This window comes from Pelobates fuscus, chromosome 13 (assembly GCF_036172605.1).
Source record: "Pelobates fuscus isolate aPelFus1 chromosome 13, aPelFus1.pri, whole genome shotgun sequence".
In the NCBI taxonomy this organism is placed as follows: domain Eukaryota; kingdom Metazoa; phylum Chordata; class Amphibia; order Anura; family Pelobatidae; genus Pelobates; species Pelobates fuscus.
Window position 1 is genome coordinate 3,945,564 of NC_086329.1, and position 19,019 is coordinate 3,964,582.

The following is a 19,019-nucleotide window of genomic DNA, read 5'->3' on the forward strand; positions in this document are numbered from 1 at the left end:
AAGTAATCATCTGGATGTTAGTTTGAGGACATGGGCGGATCCGTGCTGCACTGCCATTGGACGCCTGTCACCAGCATGCTATTCAATATGCACAGAATTGACATTGGCCGAGTGGAACTCTAGTTCCTGGCTGGCTGATGTTGCCACAATGACACTGGCGGAAGCGGGGTCAAACTGCAGAATTTCAATGTGAAACACTGGACAAATAAATAGACTGAAGTGATCATGGTGCTTGTTAAAAAATTGTTACCGTTCTAATAATGCGAACTGCAGACTATTCTTATAGCAATACCCTGATCATAGGTAGATGGGGAGGAGTGGGGGAGAGGGTCAGATTAGGCTAGGAATTAGACACTATTGGTAGCGCTATAAAGCCTTTGCTGGAGATATACATAGCATTGATAGGCTGGATTATATGCCACTTCTCAATGTAGACGTTTTGTCACAATGTCCAATGGAATGTGAAATCTATAAATCATGCACAATCTAAGCTACCTGTGCGGGAAGGTTTAACAGTTCTGCATTTTAAGAGGGAGAGATGTGAGTTTGGCCCCCTCCTGGGACAGTACAATTAGTAAAGTACTACATGGCATATAACGTGGTTGTATTTGTGCCAACCTGTTGGTGGAATTAACCTTTCTGCAGTCTGAGAACTCGCCATTTTTACTCTCCTGAAATAGAGGACTCGATTGCTTGGTTTAATTGATATTTTCCCCCTAATTAGGGATATTGCTGCCAGAAACTGCCTTCTGACCAACAGTAGCACTGGGCGTGTGGCCAAAATCGGTGACTTTGGAATGGCTCGTGATATTTACAGGTAAGCGGTTTTCCAGATCTGACATTTTGGGCCAAGTTTTAGCTGTTACTATAAACTGAATAAACCTGAATTTCTAGACTCCCAAATAGAATACGTAGAAATCCGTTTAGTCGGCCCCTTTACAGCATTCTTTACACACAGATCGCGACTCCTCCTGGGAAATAGATTGAAATGCTGTCTGTTTAATGACACCTTGGGTACAGGCGTTTCCATGCGATTTCAAACTTTTGTGCTTTTAATATGACTACACTAATAAAATCGATTAACATTTATGGTATGTACATAAATAATCTTTAAGAACAATGTCTGCAGCAATATCGTGTTGTCTAAATGGCGGCTGAAGGTTTCGATGTTCTCCATATACAACAAAATGTTTCTATGGAATAGCAGGGAGAGTTAAACTTACCGGACCCTCAATGCCAGCGGTTAATGGACCAGTAATATTAAAGGGACGCTTCACTGTTTAAATAAGATTTAAAAATAATAATTGGTCACTAGATACATACACCTCCAATGAAAACATGCATGGATTTAAACTCAATTGGTGGTATGTCTAAAAACAGCTTGTAAATGCTGCAGATCTCCTGTCTGCAGCCTTTTCTAACCCAGCCCAAACTTTGCAAGGCAGGTACTCTGGGCAATCGCTGCCTCTTGCGTTTAGCTTCACTGATCTATTATACCAATTTATGTATATTGAAGTTTTTGAAGGATGTCTATTGCCTCCCACGCCCCCATTCTGACAGCCATCTTTATCCACCTTGGATCAGACTGTTATCTCTGACAACGTTACTACGTTGCATCTGTTTATTGTTTTTCAAAGTAGTGCGTTTTGTAAACCCCAACAGATGGTTGGAAAATAATGATAATTTTCTGGGATAACGTCTGACTCAAGGTGCATGAAGAAGGTGGGACGAGGATACCAACGACTCCTTCACATCTTTATTAAACATTGGTTTTTTTATTTATTTTTTTAAATGGCAATGTTTCTCTAACAGGACAGCTGTGTGGGGAGGTGGACGTTGATGCTACAATGTAATTTAATAACCTAAAGTGTCACATATCCAGCCAGAGTACTCACTGCTATAAAATAAAATGCCACATTGTGGGGTATGGATGTGGTTGTATTCTGCTGATATCACATTCATATTGGAAGGACGGTGGATCATCCAGAATAAATATTAAATGCTGGATTTCTTTTTCAGAGCAAGTTATTACCGTAAGGGAGGGCGAGCCATGCTGCCAGTAAAATGGATGCCCCCGGAGGCTTTCCTAGAGGGGATCTTTACCTCGAGGACAGACACCTGGTAAGGAGAGCAGCTATAAGTTATACATAATCACGTAAAACAACATGTGGGAGAACAGTGATTATCGTATTGATATCCACAAATACTACCCGGTACATTGCAAGCATTCCTAACCCGGCCCTCAAGGCACAACAAGTGTCCAGTTTTATCCGTTTCCGCTATTCAAAAAGAACAGGGAAGTGGTGAGATCCTGGACTGATCGTATGCCTTGAGGCTGTCTTAGGAAGCAATGCTCTGCTCAGCTGAGATTGGGTGCACCCCGCATTGTCAGCCACTGACCATACTCACCGCACGCTGTATACTATGTGTGTGTGTGTAGGAAAGTGAAGTTACGGATAGGCTGAGAGTATCAGTGGACGCTCACAGTCTGAGGCTTCCAGATTTAAAGCCTCTAACCGCAGCGGTAAGAGCTGGGCAGGGTGATGGGCACCGAATTCAACACTGAACTATTTAAACTCTAAAAGCAAGCTGGTGCCGGGCTCCTTATCCCACCATACATTCATTATAATGATGGTGATATGGTTCCAGCAGTGTCCCTTTTAGGAAAAAATTAACCGGAAACACTGAGCATCTCATGAACAATGAACAGCTTCTCCGTATAAATAGCAGAAACGTGACCGTTCCCTTTTTAGGACCACTTTCTTTTCATTCCACAAATCTGGATGCGATACCTAGAAAGTTATTGTAAATATTAAATTAATTTGAAAAATAAATAAATATGAATGCTTACCTGTCCTGACACAATAAGAAAGAAAATCTACCTGAAATAGTGCGTATGGGGGGGGATCTGCTTTTGGTAAATATTTTTAAAAATGTGAAATTATTTTCCCAGGTAATTGCTATTGACTTGTAAATCTGCTGTGATCGCTCTTCCTGTCCACCAAAGCACAAAGAAAGTTATATAACCGTTTATACGGGCGAGATAATAAGATCTTAACATGTAAAGTATTCTAGCACTCAACTGAAAATCCCGTATCAGATTACATTCATACAATCCTTACCAAACCATAGACCTTCTGCAGTAAGATTCCTGTGCATCTCTATGGTGTTACTGTCTAATTAGCGAAACCATCACAGGCCGTAAGACTTCCAGTTCTCTGATATGTTTAAACAGAACACAGCTCAATCAAACCGGGCAATAACATGTAGATTAATAGCCATTGCCTCAAGGAGACGTATAAAATAACCATTACAAGACGTACCACAACCCGCCTGCTCTAGAAGTCCCCATTGAGCTGTAATAGAACACGTTGTATAAATACATAGTAACTCCGTGACTAACCTCCAGCATGTGTTTTTTTTGGCAGGTCCTTCGGGGTGCTCCTATGGGAGATCTTCTCGCTGGGTTACATGCCGTATCCATGTAAAACCAACCAAGAAGTTCTAGAGTTTGTTACAAGTGGGGGACGTATGGATCCCCCAAAAAAGTGCCCGGGGCCTGTGTGAGTATTGGGCTCAATTTACACTGTTTTGTTAGTTCTGAATTCTCATGGTTCATTTTTTTGCCTAGTACTCTAGAGTTTAAATATTTTACACACGTGGCCTGTACGAATATAGTATCAATTCTACGCAACGTTTTAGGAAAAGGGAATGTGGTCGAAGATCCGCCGAAACTGTCCAACAGATCCAAATATATAGGGGACCACCCAGCCTTAAATGTTCCCTTCATCATTACAACAGGCAACGTTTTGACAGTTTTCAGTCATCCTCGTGCCAAACCGATGAAACATTGTCTAGTCTAAATAGATGATAAATTAATTTTTACATAACTCTAGTGTGTTATAAGAATGCAGAATCTATAGCACTAACTACTGTCTGTGTCCCTTTTTCTTATAAGCTATCGGATAATGACACAATGTTGGCAGCATACGCCAGATCATCGTCCCAACTTCTCAACCATCATGGAGAGGATCATATATTGCACACAGGTATTTGGGTATTATCTTTGCACACACTGAGACAAATTAAACTTTAGAAATTCAGGATTTTCCTAGGTTGGGTTTTTTGGTGTCAACAAAATATATAAACTTTGTCAGAGTGGAGGTGAATATCATGCATTTCACTTATTGTTTCACAGCCGTAAAAGGGAAAAGTGTCAAAACGTCTAACTAGAATTGAGGAAGGAGGTGGTCAATCAACATAAAAAGTAGGGAATGGCTGACAACCGCCACAAAGCAAAGTCCCCAAACTTAGCTCCCAAGGTGGGGGGTAACCCAGATACAAAGATAAAGGAGGAAAAAAGAACAATGGGCCAACAACTTAATGGCACCAGAGGAATTATGGGAGAAAGACTTAATGTAACGAATAGAATTTGGCTTTTATTAGAAAAATAAAAACAGTCAAAACACTCGGGATATAAACACACGTGAACCAAATAATATTAAATCAGGAACAGTTGAATAGGATTGCATCGGGATAGAAGGACCCTATGAACGACGTTCGAGGGTTTAGTTAGGGTCAATGCTAACGGTTCTATATTAGGTATTTGTTTTGCGAATGGCTTTATTGCTGTCATTTATGCAAATTTATGGATCAGTTTAGGGGTTAAGTGAAGCGTAGCTATTTGTAATCATGTAGTGGCAGTAACAACCCAAAATGTGGATAGCGCTTTAAGATATAAAAAAGAAAATTCTATATATAGTGAAGAACTTAAGCAGCAATCACCTAAAGTGACAAATAACCTCAAAAAAAAAAAAAGTGTTGCGCTCAAATCTTACTTAACATCAAATTTGTAGTAAATTCTGTAAAAAATATAACAAATTCACTATAGTGGAGATTATCCTTATAATTAAACAATGTTATACAAGTACATGTATGTGGGGGTTATACTCACATGTACCAGAGCCCTATCAACCCTGGCTCTGGGTGAGAAAGGAAATCACTCCCTTACCGCTCAGGCAGCCAGACTGTGGATTCCTATATTTTTAAGATAGTAGCTGTAGGGATGACAGAACCAAAAGGACCTCAATGGCGCAGTAAAACAATTAAAAAGCCTATGTCATCCAGCATTGGTGGGCACACCCAGGCAGTAATCCCGCACCCAAGCAGATAGCTTTTAGAGTTTACTTCTGGTTATAAGCTCCACTTCCCGATGACATGTCAGTGATGACATGTCACGCACCTCTTACTTCGGGCTTCATCAGACAATGCCCAACTCTCCCTCCTCCGGCATTTAAGTCTCTTAACTCCGCCTCTGATGTTCTTCTATTGCAGGAATAAGCAACCTTCGGCACTGCAGATGTTGTGGACTACATCACCTACAATGCTCTTACACCTATAATGCTGGCAAAGAATCATGGGAGGTGTAGTCCAAAACATCTGGTGTGCCGAAGGTTGCCTATGCCTGTTCTATTGGTTAAAATACATTCTGCATCTTCATAGTCTTAATAGGAATCATGTGCAGTTCTTTATATTCATGTTATCAGTCCTTATATATACATTCATTTGCATTTAATACTACTATCAGATATTCACATTTATGCCCAGTTTTGCATTCAGTACATTATTCTGGGGTCTCCCTGCTGAAATGTGATAAAATGTAAAGATAGTGAATGTTCCTTAAAACATTATGAATAGGCATATATGATAAAAACCAGACACAATATATCATAAAATACTATACTATTCAATCCTATGGGAATTTCACACACAGAGATCCAAAAATAAATATACAGATCAATATTAATCCATAAAGATTAAAATAAATAGACAGATCAATATTAATCCATAAAGATTAAAATAAATCGAATACATTAGACATTGGTAAAAACTGACATCATTCAAAATCTCCATTTAACCCTCTAGGGAACAGTGTTTTACGTTTATAAATCCACCTCATTTCTTTTTGCAATCGCTTTTTATCATAATCTCCCTCCAAACTCTATTCCCAATAATTCTCAACTACTGGGGTCTCCCTGCTGAAATGTGATAAAATGTAAAGATAGTGAATGTTCCTTAAAACCTATTAATGTGGGGGGCGGGGCCTGACAGCCAACATGGCCGGACGTGCTCTATGAGAGCTCCAGCAACAACGGGCAGAAACACGACAATACCGGCTAAATTAATAACGCCAGCATCACACAGGGCCCAAAAACTGGTGCAGGACCATACGGGGAAGAGAATGAGACCCGACTTGCACCGCTATACACTGCACACGCAAGAACTGGCCATGCGGCCTACACTAGAGCGGAGCCCGAGGCCTGGGGGATGCGGCCGATCCCCCGGCACGGGACCTGCTCCCAAGCGAAACCCGACGACTGCCCTGCTACCCCCCCCCCCCCTTTGGACCGGCGGGGGACATCCCGGTCCTCGCTGGGGACGATTACCCCCTCTACGAGGCTCCAACAAGCGACTAGACATACAGCTAAACAGGACCGCAGGGGTCCAGTCAAGATGGCGGCTCCGGCACGATCGGCGCCAAACTGCACCCTCACCAAGCCCCCTGAACAGATTGGGGAATTCTTTGACCGTCTCTGCACTTATATGCAGACTAAACTCCACATTAGAGGACGGTCCCTTCACGTGGCGATAAGAGGACTGGCGGCATGGATACGTCCAGCGATCCGGCGCCACCTAGGCAGACACCTACCTCAAATCACCAGAGCAGTCTCGGATCCAAAAAGCCACAGGAGTCCCCGACCTGCCTACCAACAAGCGGTCCCAGCAACAGCCGTCACGCAAAGCGCAACACGACACGGAGGAACCAGCAGAGCTGACAGCAAAAAAACCTACACAGCGGCAGCACTGGTGACTGACCAGCAAACCAATTACCCGCGCACAACCAGAGCGAGAGCACCGAGGGGGCAAGTGTATTACCGCAACAACATGACCACCATCACCCCATCAAGTGAGCAGGCCAGCCCTGGACACCAACCCTGCACATGGCTCACCTATCCAGCCTCCAGAGTTGGCATCGGATAACCAAGGCAGCCTACACAGGAGGTGGACTACGCTCCTGCACGGAGACAAAGCACGGATCTCTCGAACGAACTGTAACTATGGTCCTTTCACTCTCCACCGAAATATGCACTTCTTGAACATTCTACTTTGTACCCACCATTAACCATGCTTTCTCTTATCGTTCACATAGCATCCTCAAGAGACAAGCATGTATGTCTAGCACTGGAAATGTTAAACCAATCTGATATAATTCTGTATCACACAGGCACACAATATATCCAACAACTGCTTATGATTCTCACATAATATACCCACTTATCGCATTGCATATGGGCTGTCTATTACTAAAGCATGTAATTATCAAATGCCTCCCTACCTAACCTGTTTACCCAACACTAACTGACCCTGAACCCCAGTGCAGATCAGATGTTGATTTATGCAGTTTTGCCATAGCCAAACGTGTACCTCACCTGCTCAATTTGAGCAAAATAGGAGAAAATACTTTACAAGCGACCTCCATATATAGGTTAAAACATGAAGTAGAACCTAAGGCCTCGCTAAGATACCGCCATGCTAGAATAATTGTTCCCCAAGCAAAGTTGGCACTATACACCAGACTAGCAATGTTTTAAATCTCTAGAATTAAGCCTCCGTTATTTCATGTTATTATGTTATTTTGTTGACCTAGCTATGTACCACACCATTCTGATAAGCAGATCTGGAGAAGCTACTTGACATGCGACGATCATACATACTCTTACTAAACTAAAAATGTGCAGTCTATTCATATGCCACACTATGTTACAACTGTGTTATATTTCTGCTCGTGAATGCGATTGTGGCTGACCGAGCCTATTGTTATACCATGCACAACAAAAATAAAGAATTAAAAAAAAAAAAATGCTTAATGTTCTTCACATGTTCCTCAATGCGGATGTGTGTCTCTCTTGTGATTTTACCTACATATTGAAACTTGCAGGGACAAGTTAAAACATCAATACAGATTTTTTGTGTGGATGTAATTCATTGTATAATTTTATATTTTTAATTTGTAGATCCACTTAAAAATTCTCTCGGTATACTTTTCCGTGCTAAAGTGCTCCTGAAAGCCAAAAAGTATCCACATTTTAAAAAGCCTATGTCACTGTTTAAAGGGACACTGTAGGCACCTAAACCACTTCTTGAGGTCATTGAATTGGTTTTGGTGCATTGTCCCTATTGCCCTTAGTGTTGCCATATTAAACACTGAGTTCCAGAGAAACTGCAAAGTTTATATTGCAGAGCTAAGTCTGCCCTCAGTGTCTGTCTATCAGACAGCCTCTAGAGGGGTTCCTGAATTGAAACGGACCTTTGGTTGCAGAGCGTGAGGACGTCCAGCGTCTGATTTTTTTTTTTTTCCCCCATAGGAAAGCGTTGATTCAATGCTTTCCTATGGGGAGGTCTAACGCGCGTGGCATTTGCCGCACATGCGCATTAGACCCCGCTCGTTGGGGGACGGAGGAGGGGGCAGAGCGACAACCAAGCGCCGAGGGACATCGGCGCTGGAATCAGTTAAGGAAATAAAGTTTGGTGTTTTTTTAACCCTTTATTTACCGGGTGGAGGAGGTGTGAGGGAGGCAGGGGGAATCGTAGTGCCAGCACTACAGTATCCCTTTAAAAAAAAAAAATCTTATTCCTACTCTCTCTAAAACTACTTTTAACTATGTGTGATTTAATGCTCGGGACTCCTTTATATACGATCTTTGGGAATAACCTCCTGTAACATCGGATCCTCTGATAAAAAATGGCAATGCTTTTTATAGTAATATTCCTTAATAGTTTCTCATGTCCAGAATAATTAAAAACCAGCATTGCATCTTCCGGATTCTTGGTATTTTCACCCTCTTTATTTTTATCGTCACTCTTATCTTCTCTGAATAAACCCATCCTGTTACCATCATGGACGTTCCTGTATGCCGTTTCAATCACATTCATGGGATAAGAGTAAAGAACGATAAAAATAAAGAGGGTGAAAATACCAAGAATCCGGAAGATGTGATGCTGATTTTTAATTATTCTGGAAATGAGAAAATATTAAGGAATATTACTATAAAAAGCATTGGCATTTTTTATCAGAGGATCCGATGTTACAGGAGGTTATTCCCAAAGATCGTATATAAAGGAGTCCCGAGCATTAAATCACACATAGTTAAAAGTAGTTTTAAAGAAACCCTTTACTTACTTACTTTATCCAAGCGCCGATGTCCCTCAGAGCTGGGTCGATACTCTGACCCCTCCTCCGTTCCTCGACGAGCGGGGTCTAATGCGCATGCGCGGCAAATGCAGCTCGCGTTTTAGACCTCCCATAGGAAAGCACTGAATCAATGCTTTCCTATGGTGAAAAAAATCTGACGCTGGACGTCCTCATGCAGAGTGTGAGGACGTCCGACACCGGACCAAAAGTCCGTCTGAATTCAGGAAGCCCATTAATGGCTGTCTAGTAGACAGACACTGAGGGCAGACTCAGTGTTTAGTATGGCAGCACTAAGGGCAATAGGGACACTGCACCCAGACCAATTCAATGACCTCAAGAAGTGGTTTAGGTGTCCAGTGTCCCTTTAAACAGTGACATAGGATTTTTAAATGTGGATACGGTTTGGCTTGCAGGAGCACTTTAGCACGGAAAAGTATACCGAGAGAATTTTTAAGTATATCTACAAATTAAAAATATAAAATTAAACCATGAATTACGTCCACACAAAAAAATCTGTATTTATGTTTTAACTTGTCCCTGCAAGTTTCAATATGTAGGTAAAATCACGAGAGAGATACACATCCTCATTGAGGAACATGTGAAGAACATTAAGCAGTTTTAAGGAACATCCACTATCTTTACATTTTATCACATTTCAGCAGGGAGACCCCAGTAGTTGAGAATTATTGGGAATAGAGTTTGGAGGGAGATTATGATAAAAAGCGATTGCAAAAAGAAATGAGGTGGATTTTTAAACTAATGTCACTGTTCCCTAGAGGGTTAAATGGAGATTTTGAATGATGTCAGTTTTTACCAATGTCTAATGTATTCGATTTATTTTAATCTTTATGGATTAATATTGATCTGTCTATTTATTGTAATCTTTATGGATTAATATTGATCTATTTATTTTAATCTTTATGGATTAATATTGATCTATTTATTGTAATCTTTATGGATTAATATTGATCTATTTATTTTAATCTTTATGGATTAATATTGATCTATTTATTTTAATCTTTATGGATTAATATTGATCTGTATATTTATTTTTGGATCTCTGTGTGTGAAATTCCCATAGGATTGAATAGTATATTATTTTATGAGATATTGTGTCTGGTTTTTATCATATATGCCTATTCATAATGTTTTACAATCTCCTACAATAAGACATGAATTTAGTAGATAATGCTCTTTAAGAATGTTCATTATTATTCTTTAAAGAATTTATGAAATTTTAGGTAACATAACACACATTTACCCTGAAATAGATTTTTATATTAATATTAATAACACATAATTGGTGCTTTAAGAGATCTATATAAACTGAAACTTAGAGACATTTAGCCGGTGATAATCCCCCTTTATCGACATTGTACAGCAGAATAATGTACTGAATGCAAATCACGGCATAAATGTGAATATCTGATCGTAGTATTAAATGCATATGAATGTATATAAGTAGTTTAATTATAAGGATAATCTGCACTATAATCTGTATTTGTTATATTTTTTTCAGAATTTACTACAAATTTGATGTTAAGTATGATTTGAGCGCAACACTTGACTCTATTGTGATCTATTTACACTTTTTTCCCATGTGTTTTTGGGCACGTCACCTAAACAATTCCTTGTAACCGTGTCTCGGTTCTAGCCAGTGGATAGAAGATAGTTTTGGGTATCCAGCATAGCATTGTATTTAGTGTATACACACGCTCCTTTATTTTACCCTTAGACTATACTTCTTATTTGTATCCTAGCCTCTACACAGATACTATATAAACGTTGTCCATTTTGTACGTTCATAGAGTCCTTATATCCCGATACAACTCTATTCAACCGTTCCTGATTTAATATCAATTGATTCACGTGTGTATTTATATTCTGAGTGTTTGTGACTGCTTTTACAGATTTAGGAAAAGCCAAGTTCTATCAGATACATTAAACCTTTCTTCCATAATTCATCTGGTGCCATTCAGTTGTTGGCCCATGGTTCTTTTTTCCTTTTCAATAGTAAAGGGATAAGGTTGAATGAACCATAGATTGTTCTTTAAACAGTAAGTTGTTCGGAGGTTGTGTGAATAAAATATACCAAACAGTGACGGGATGGGTTTCTGACTGAAATACCCACTGACTACACTGTGCTAGCAGAATCCCTGATAAAGCATTGTTCCAAAAAGGGGAATGCAGCTTCAATTAATAATAAAGTAATTTGATTTTAATTGCAAACAATATTTCTTTAAAAAAAAAAATGTTGAATATTTTGTAGACTTGGGCATTAATTTTCAAACTAATCGCAGCTCGGACAAAATTGTCTCATTCATTCGAATTCTGAATGGCACAATGAAAGAATAGACTAGTGAACACAATTCTTCTAAATTCATTAAAATCGATTACAAATTAGGGAGCTTTGGGGTTTAGTAGAACTCTCTAGTTTGGCAATCCCATAGAAGAACACTCATTTTATTTAGGGAGTTCTCTACTAAACAGCTGAAAGATCAAATGGAAGAAAGTGGCTTTTCCTTATTTTGCTCTTTTAGCAGGTTAGTAGAGAACTCCCTAATTTGGTATCCTTAAAGGGAATTTATAGTCACGAAAATAACCAATGGACTACTAAAACGTAACTTTTATTTCCCATTGTACAGCGCTACGGAATTTGCTGGCGCTATAGAAATAAAATCATAATTTCACACTAAAATATGTGGGGAAGAGGAATGTTGGCTTCTAGTCGTATTAGAAGCACCTGATCTATCTAGTTCTGCAGGATAATTCCTAATTTCTTGACGTTAATTAAAACTGTGTGAGTATCCAAGTAACCGTAAGGATAACCCAATTCCCTTTCACTGAGAGCCTCCGATAGTCTGGAGAGATTATCTAATAACGAGGACTGAGATCCCTTACTCCGATATTGATAATCTATTGAAATAATTAAGGGTCACAGTATTCTCAATATTATAATGTGTGAATACACTAACCATAAACAAAGAAAAATACTATTAGCGATACAATGTGTGCATCAATAAATATATATATATATACACTGTATATAAAGCCAAATGCAGAGTCCGTAGAATGGTGTTTGTAATACACGTCTAAGGCCTGAAGAGGTCGCCAGAACTCCCAATCCAGAGTGATTTCCTATTAGTGTATTACCCTCCTCTAGTCACTAGGGGTCACTATATAACATACGTACTAGGATCAATGCTTTTAATGGTCCCCAAATTATTATTTCAATAGATTATCAATATCGGAGTAAGGGATCTCAGTCCTCGTTATTAGATAATCTCTCCAGACTATCCGAGGCTCTCAGTGAAAGGGAATTGGGTTATCATTACGGTTACTTGGATACTCACACCGTTTTAATTAATGTCAAGAAATTAGGAGTTTTCCTGCTTAACTATAGCAGGTGCTTTTAATATGACTACAAGCCAATTATTACCCTTTCCCACATATTTGTTTAGTGTGAAAGAAGTTACGTTTTAGTAGTCATTTTGCTACATTTTCTTTTTTGTTTAGTCAGATTGAAGGACAGAAAGCCCTGAATGTTGGATTCTGTTCCTATGACCTTTGTCCACCTCCCTTTAGTTTAATAGAGATTTCTTGCCTCATGTCCAGCGCTGATACACCTCTTCTCCACCTATGTCACTATGCCTGCTCTTCCAAACTAATGCTTCTCAGAGAATCACTGGGGACAAGCTACATGCTCAGCAAAATGCAAGGCTCTCAAAATCAGATGATTCCACGAGCAGCATTCGTTTGACTGGTTTCTCGAGGAAGAGTCGCCTCTAGTAGCCGTTCGGAACATTGCCACCAGGTGTATGTAACCCTTTAATGAGAACATTGCTGTGTCTACTAAATGGCAATGTTTTAAAGTGAATAAAGGGTTAAATGTCAGGACATCTGCACCCTGGCCATTTCATTAAAGTAAAGTCGTCTAGGTTCCTTTAGAGTTTCCTTAAATACGACAATCCCACATAAAGGATATCAAATTATGGATCTATCTACTAAACAGAGGAACAACGAACAAGTACATTTTCTTTGGTCTTTCAGTAGAAAGGGATATAAGTTATTTATCACAGCTGTTTAGCAGATAGCTCCTAAACCTTTCCCGTAGGGTTGCCATATTTAAGGATAACAAACAGGGAGCAATCTTCTAAACACAGTTGTCTCCCACATTTGGTACCCTTAAATATAACAGTACCAGACAGTTCAGAGAAAAGGCAGTGTTTACATTGCTGGCTAGGGACACCTCCAGTGCCATTCACTCAGCCACTCGAGGTGCTTCCTGGATCAGTGCTGCACAACCCTCTGCATGGAGAAGCAACTTTGATGCTGATTAGCCAGTGCAGTGTCTGGCTCCGCCCCCTTCCTCCTTGGCTGAGATCATCCAGAAAACATTGGATTGGCTGAGATCGTCAATTCTGAGGATCTCAGCCAAGGAGGCAGATCAGGGGCAGGGCCAATGCTGACAACCTACCCCTGGCGCTGGAATAAAGGCAAGTTTTAACACTATTTAAGATTGGTAGGAGAGGGTGGGGGGGGGTTAAGTAATGTTTTTAACACTATAGGGTCAGGAATACACATTTGTGTTCTTAACCCTCTAGAGTTCCTTTAAAGTTTGGCCAGAAAAGATTATGTGAAATCTTAATCTAAACTAGAAAGGATATGGAATTTTACTACGTTTATTGAAGGCATTTCACAAAGAAGTTATTGTTAATTAGGCTTAATATCGGGGAAGTCAGATAAAAGCATTTATTAAAACAATAACCAGAATCCCTGTCCAAAAAAATAAAACCCACAAAAAGCTAACCTGGTTTTATCGTAATGCAAGTCCCTGGATAGGCAGATGCTGCTAAAAAAACCCACCATTTTCGAGCTTGCATTTCACAATGGGTTGGGGTCACTTACCTTCTGTTTATGTTGCAGGATCCAGATGTGATAAATACAGAGCTCCCGGTAGAGAGTGGCCCGACCTCCGACGATGAAGGGAACACAATAATGAGGTCCAACAGCTGCAATGGCTTGACACCTCTTGTAAGCAACCCTTCTCTTTTGGATACACAGACCAAAGAACATCAACTTGGAGACTTTCCTCAGGAGTTACTGGTGGAAAATTTGGTGGGTTGGAACATCAGGTCTCCGAACCTGCAATGCATTACAGAATCTACAGAAGAGTCGTGGATTCCATCGTCTCCAATCTCCACCACAGAGGCAAAGCCCCAGGGGGCACAAAAACTAAAAAACAAAACCAAAAACCTTTGGAACCCAACATATGGCTCTTGGGTTATGGAGAGTACCTGTTGACTCAGTGACATCCTAGCAGAACCTCAGGTTGGAAAGACTCAGGTTTGGACCTCGAGTGTGTGGGGACTCTAACTAAAGAGGGTATTTTTAGCATTTCCAAAGAAAACTCAACGCTCCTTTTTAGGATAAAACATTAAAACCTCAAACACTGCCATGTGTAGCACTGTGAACATATGATAGACTGAACAATGGCCAGAAGTCACAGGGATAGATATATTTTTGTTTTGGAAGCTATATGATTTGATTGGCAATAATGTCCGAAAGAAACAAGAAGTGACTCTTCATTAATCTCCCGGAATCTACTTGGGATCGCTGTTCATTGCTTTCTCATATAAACTCGCTCTTAAGACTTTGGTAAAAGCCTCAGTTTACATTAGTCAATGTTATTGCATAAGCTAGGAGATGCAGATATTCAAATAGGAATGAAATCATTTACTGGGGGGAGGTGGGGGAGAGTTATTTGCTAAATTGGAAACTGACCATTTTAGGACAAAATAATTTAAGTAGTAATTACACAGAACTGGATATCTGCTTAATCTGTCTGTTCTTCAGAATGAATATGTACAATAGAATAGGTCTGCATCTCTAACCCAATAAGACGCTCGGCTCTCCGCTACACGGGGAATAAAGATTAGGTCCCTTTAAGGAACTTTATGTTGAATTGGAAATGGACAGCTAGCTTCTCACGCACTAATCACATGCATCCAGAACAGATTTTATTGTGATAATATAGATAATAAATATTTACCTTTATAGGACGCTCATGGTGTTGTGTGAAATACTTTCATGGACCAAAAATGGAAAGTTCCTAATAGAATGTAAGAGATCAGACTAAACAATTCCACATTTTACACCAAAATAGAATAAAGTGATAATCCCTCTGTCATGTCCCATGTAGCACACGAGGCTGAGAAACCCGTAACAGACGCTGTTTGAAGGAGCAGCATTTCTTTTAGCCCTGTTTGGTGTCTGTCAGATTGGTGACAGTTTATGAAAGTGACAATTCCAAAAGAAATCATCATTTTCATAACTGGGGGACAGACAGACAGTCACTCAGACAGGCTAGAACCGGTCTGCCTTCCCCCATTCTCAGTCATTTGTTTTTTGACCCAGCTTGCCCGTTATCCTGATGGCTAATTCAATGTCCCTTGTTCCTGTGTACCAGACCCAGCTCGGCCCTGACTTAGAGTTTGTTCTGCCTCAGCTCACTGACTTAGTGTTTACTGGTTTTGGCTCAGGCACTAGGGTGGGATGTGGGATCCTGTAGCGCAGGCTGGGGGTGTGGGATCCCGTAGTGCAGGCTGGGGGTGTGGGATCCCGTAGCGCAGGCTGGGGGTGTGGGATCCCGTAGCGCAGGCTGGGGGTGTGGGATCCCGTAGCGCAGGCTGGGGGTGTGGGATCCCGTAGCGCAGGCTGGGCGTGTGGGACCCCGTAGCGCAGGCTGGGCGTGTGGGACCCCGTAGCGCAGGCTGGGCGTGTGGGATCCCGTAACGCAGGCTGGGGGTGTGGGATCCCGTAACGCAGGCTGGGGGTGTGGGATCCCGTAACGCAGGCTGGGGGTGTGGGATCCCGTAACGCAGGCTGGGGGTGTGGGATCCCGTAACGCAGGCTGGGGGTGTGGGATCCCGTAACGCAGGCTGGGGGTGTGGGATCCCGTAACGCAGGCTGGGGGTGTGGGATCCCGTAACGCAGGCTGGGGGTGTGGGATCCGGGATCTTGTAGCCCAGACTGGGATGTGTGATTCCCTGTAGCCCAGGCTGGGATGTGGGATCCAGGATCCCATAGCGCAGGCTGGGGGTGTGGGATCTCATAGCGCAGGCTGGGGGTGTGGGATCTCATAGCGCAGGCTGGGGATGTGGGATCTCATAGCGCAGGCTGGGGATGTGGGATCTCATAGCGCAGGCTGGGGATGTGGGATCTCATAGCGCAGGCTGGGGATGTGGGATCCCGTAGCGCAGGTTGGGGATGTGGGATCTCATAGCGCAGGCTGGGGATGTGGGATCCCGTAGCGCAGGCTGGGGATGTGGGATCCCGTAGCGCAGGCTGGGGATGTGGGATCCCGTAGCACAGACGGGGGATGTGGGATCTCGTAGCGCAGGCGGGTGCTGGTTTCTACAGGCATACCAATGTGTTCAAGACATAAAGGCAAAGGGATTCAATACTGAAAACAAACCTTGCTTGGAAAGTTGCTTCTCCAACAGGATCCTGTACTCAATACTTTCTTACCAGAACAGCCTAAACTTATTTTCAAGAAAAATCAGAATTTTAAGAACTCTTTGGCACCCAGCTATGCAATAAAGAATCATGGAGATAGTCAGAAACCAGTAGCAAATGGTTTCTCCAGAGGGTGTGGAGTCTGTAAAGCCTGTCGGATTGTTAATCTAAAAAAGACAGAAGTTTTTTCTAGTTTCGTTACTGGGGAAGTATTCCAGATAAAAACAGAAATTGGTTGCCGCACGGACTATGTAGTTTATGTACTGCAATGTCCGTGCGGCAGGCAATATGTGGGCAGAACCAAGAGGCCCCTAAAAGTGCGACTCCTGGAGCATATAAATAATATAAAAAAGAACTTGGCCACACATTCCATCCCAGTACACTGTAATCACTGTTCCCAATTTTCTTTCACGGATTTCAAATGTATAGGCATTGAAAGGGTATGTGTTGATTGGAGAGGGGGGGATAGAATTAAAAAGCTATCCCAGAGGGAGACCTACTGGATCCACAAGCTACAAACTCTGGAGCCTGGTGGTTTAAACGTGGATGTGGATCTAGTGTGTTTTTTATAAGACATACTATTATTAGTTATAGTCACTATATAATATAAGAAATAGGGATGAGATTAATATAAAGCACCGTTTGTCATAAGAATAATTTGGTTTATTAATAATAACACAAAACATTTATATATAAAAGATATCCTCTTTGATTAGAAGAAGGAGAAAACCAAATGATATATCACAAATTAGAAGTACCATATGTAAATAATATCACACAAAATAGGATATTAGAAGTAATGGTAAATATTGCAAAATTATAAGATAAAGAATTAGTTTATATTAGATACACTTCACCAACTATTTGCACAAATATAAATAGGAAAATTTATTGTAACACTGAACACTGTATAGATAATAAAGATATATAGTATATGGTGTAATAACATTTGGGTTATATCACAGACCTTTTATGTGTATTTGTTGTGGCTAGATTTCCCCCAATATAGGTGGAACGCAAAAAAACGAAGGTGGAACGCAAAAAACGAAGGTGGAACGCAAGCTACTTCCGGTTATACAAAGCTTCCGGGTTTGTGAACTTAGTTGAAACGCATAGCACTTCCGGTTTCCGGAATGTACGAAAACGCCGAAATTAATTGCAAACAACAGTGAAGATCAGCTGTGAATAATGGAGAATGCAATTTCCAACAGATGATACTAATCGACACAGGACCAATGAGGAGGGACAGAGAGGCACATGTGACTAATTGACTTTGGGGATTAGCCCTATTTAACCCCTTAAGGACCAAACTTCTGGAATAAAATGGAATCATGACGTGTCACACACGTCATGTGTCCTTAAGGGGTTAAAGGACTTGTGGGTGGAGGGTGGTTAGGCTGCTTTTTTGTACTGTATTAATTGTAATTTTAATATTGTTGGTCCCTGAGGAAGTCCCATACTTTACAAGAGGGACGAAACGCGTAGGACCTTTATTGTATTTATTTTTTATATATTTTATTGAAAATTAAAGCCGCTTTTTCATACCTACACCCGGAGTCCTGCTTTTTGGTGGAAAGATCCAGGGAAGTGTCCAGGGGAACTCCCCCAGCCCCCCATACCATCAGGGGAGGCACCATATATGCCTGAACTGTCCAAGACCCTGTGAGTGCATTTCATATTGCGCAATGTTATTTTTGTAAAACTTTATTACACTATATTCGTTTTGTATTTATCTCAATTTAGGCTACCAGCCGGTTCCCTTGTTGTGTTTTGTATATATTGGTATTGAAGTTGATTGCTAGCTGGGAGCGATCTGAGGGAGGCTGTATTTCACCTACCACTGATAAGTATCATTGTATATAAGTGTGTGTATAATGTGTATTTCTTTGTTGTATTGGCTTGCTTGGAAAGTGTCCACTTCGTAACAGAATAATCTACCAACGGTCTCATTTTTGGGGCATTTCAGCACACAATTCGCAGAATGACTTTGACATGTTGGAGTGTACCGGCCGGTGTGTACCTCTCACAGCAGGTTTCCATTAAGACAGATTTGTGAGCTGTCTATCTTAAGATAATAAAGAAAATTAACCATTTATTTATATTTACAGTTTTTGTATATGATTGTTTATCACTAAAGCAATATTTTTTGTAAATAAAGTTCCATTTTTTTTTATATTGTAAAATAGGTTTTTGTTGGAGAGTTCAGTAAATGAAATATTTAACTTTTTTCGAAGAGGGGATATTTGAA

The 19,019-nt window shown here is 40.8% G+C and overlaps 2 protein-coding genes across 2 annotated transcripts in view; one reads left to right on the plus strand and one right to left on the minus strand.

The window, feature by feature from the left end:
* The window catches only part of LTK (leukocyte receptor tyrosine kinase), an 86,921-nt gene extending 71,763 nt beyond the window's left edge, over window positions 1-15,158 (plus strand). Inside the window, exons 25-29 of the mRNA XM_063439422.1 lie at window positions 725-817; window positions 2,020-2,121; window positions 3,429-3,563; window positions 3,959-4,049; window positions 14,180-15,158. Of these exons, the coding sequence (XP_063295492.1) occupies window positions 725-817; window positions 2,020-2,121; window positions 3,429-3,563; window positions 3,959-4,049; window positions 14,180-14,557 (799 nt within the window). The 3' untranslated portion in view covers window positions 14,558-15,158. The remainder of the gene's footprint in view (window positions 1-724; window positions 818-2,019; window positions 2,122-3,428; window positions 3,564-3,958; window positions 4,050-14,179) is intronic.
* Window positions 15,159-15,757: 599 nt separating this feature from the next.
* LOC134583168 (uncharacterized) lies at window positions 15,758-16,396 on the minus strand. Its single transcript, XM_063439994.1, has one exon. The coding sequence runs from the start codon at window positions 16,394-16,396 to the stop codon at window positions 15,758-15,760; it is 639 nt and encodes a 212-aa protein (XP_063296064.1).
* Window positions 16,397-19,019: the final 2,623 nt, after the last annotated feature.

Excerpts from the sequence above, each read along its gene's own strand:
- LOC134583168 (XM_063439994.1), bottom strand. The coding sequence starts at position 16,396 with ATGAGATCCCACACCCCCAGCCTGCGCTATGAGATCCCACACCCCCAG.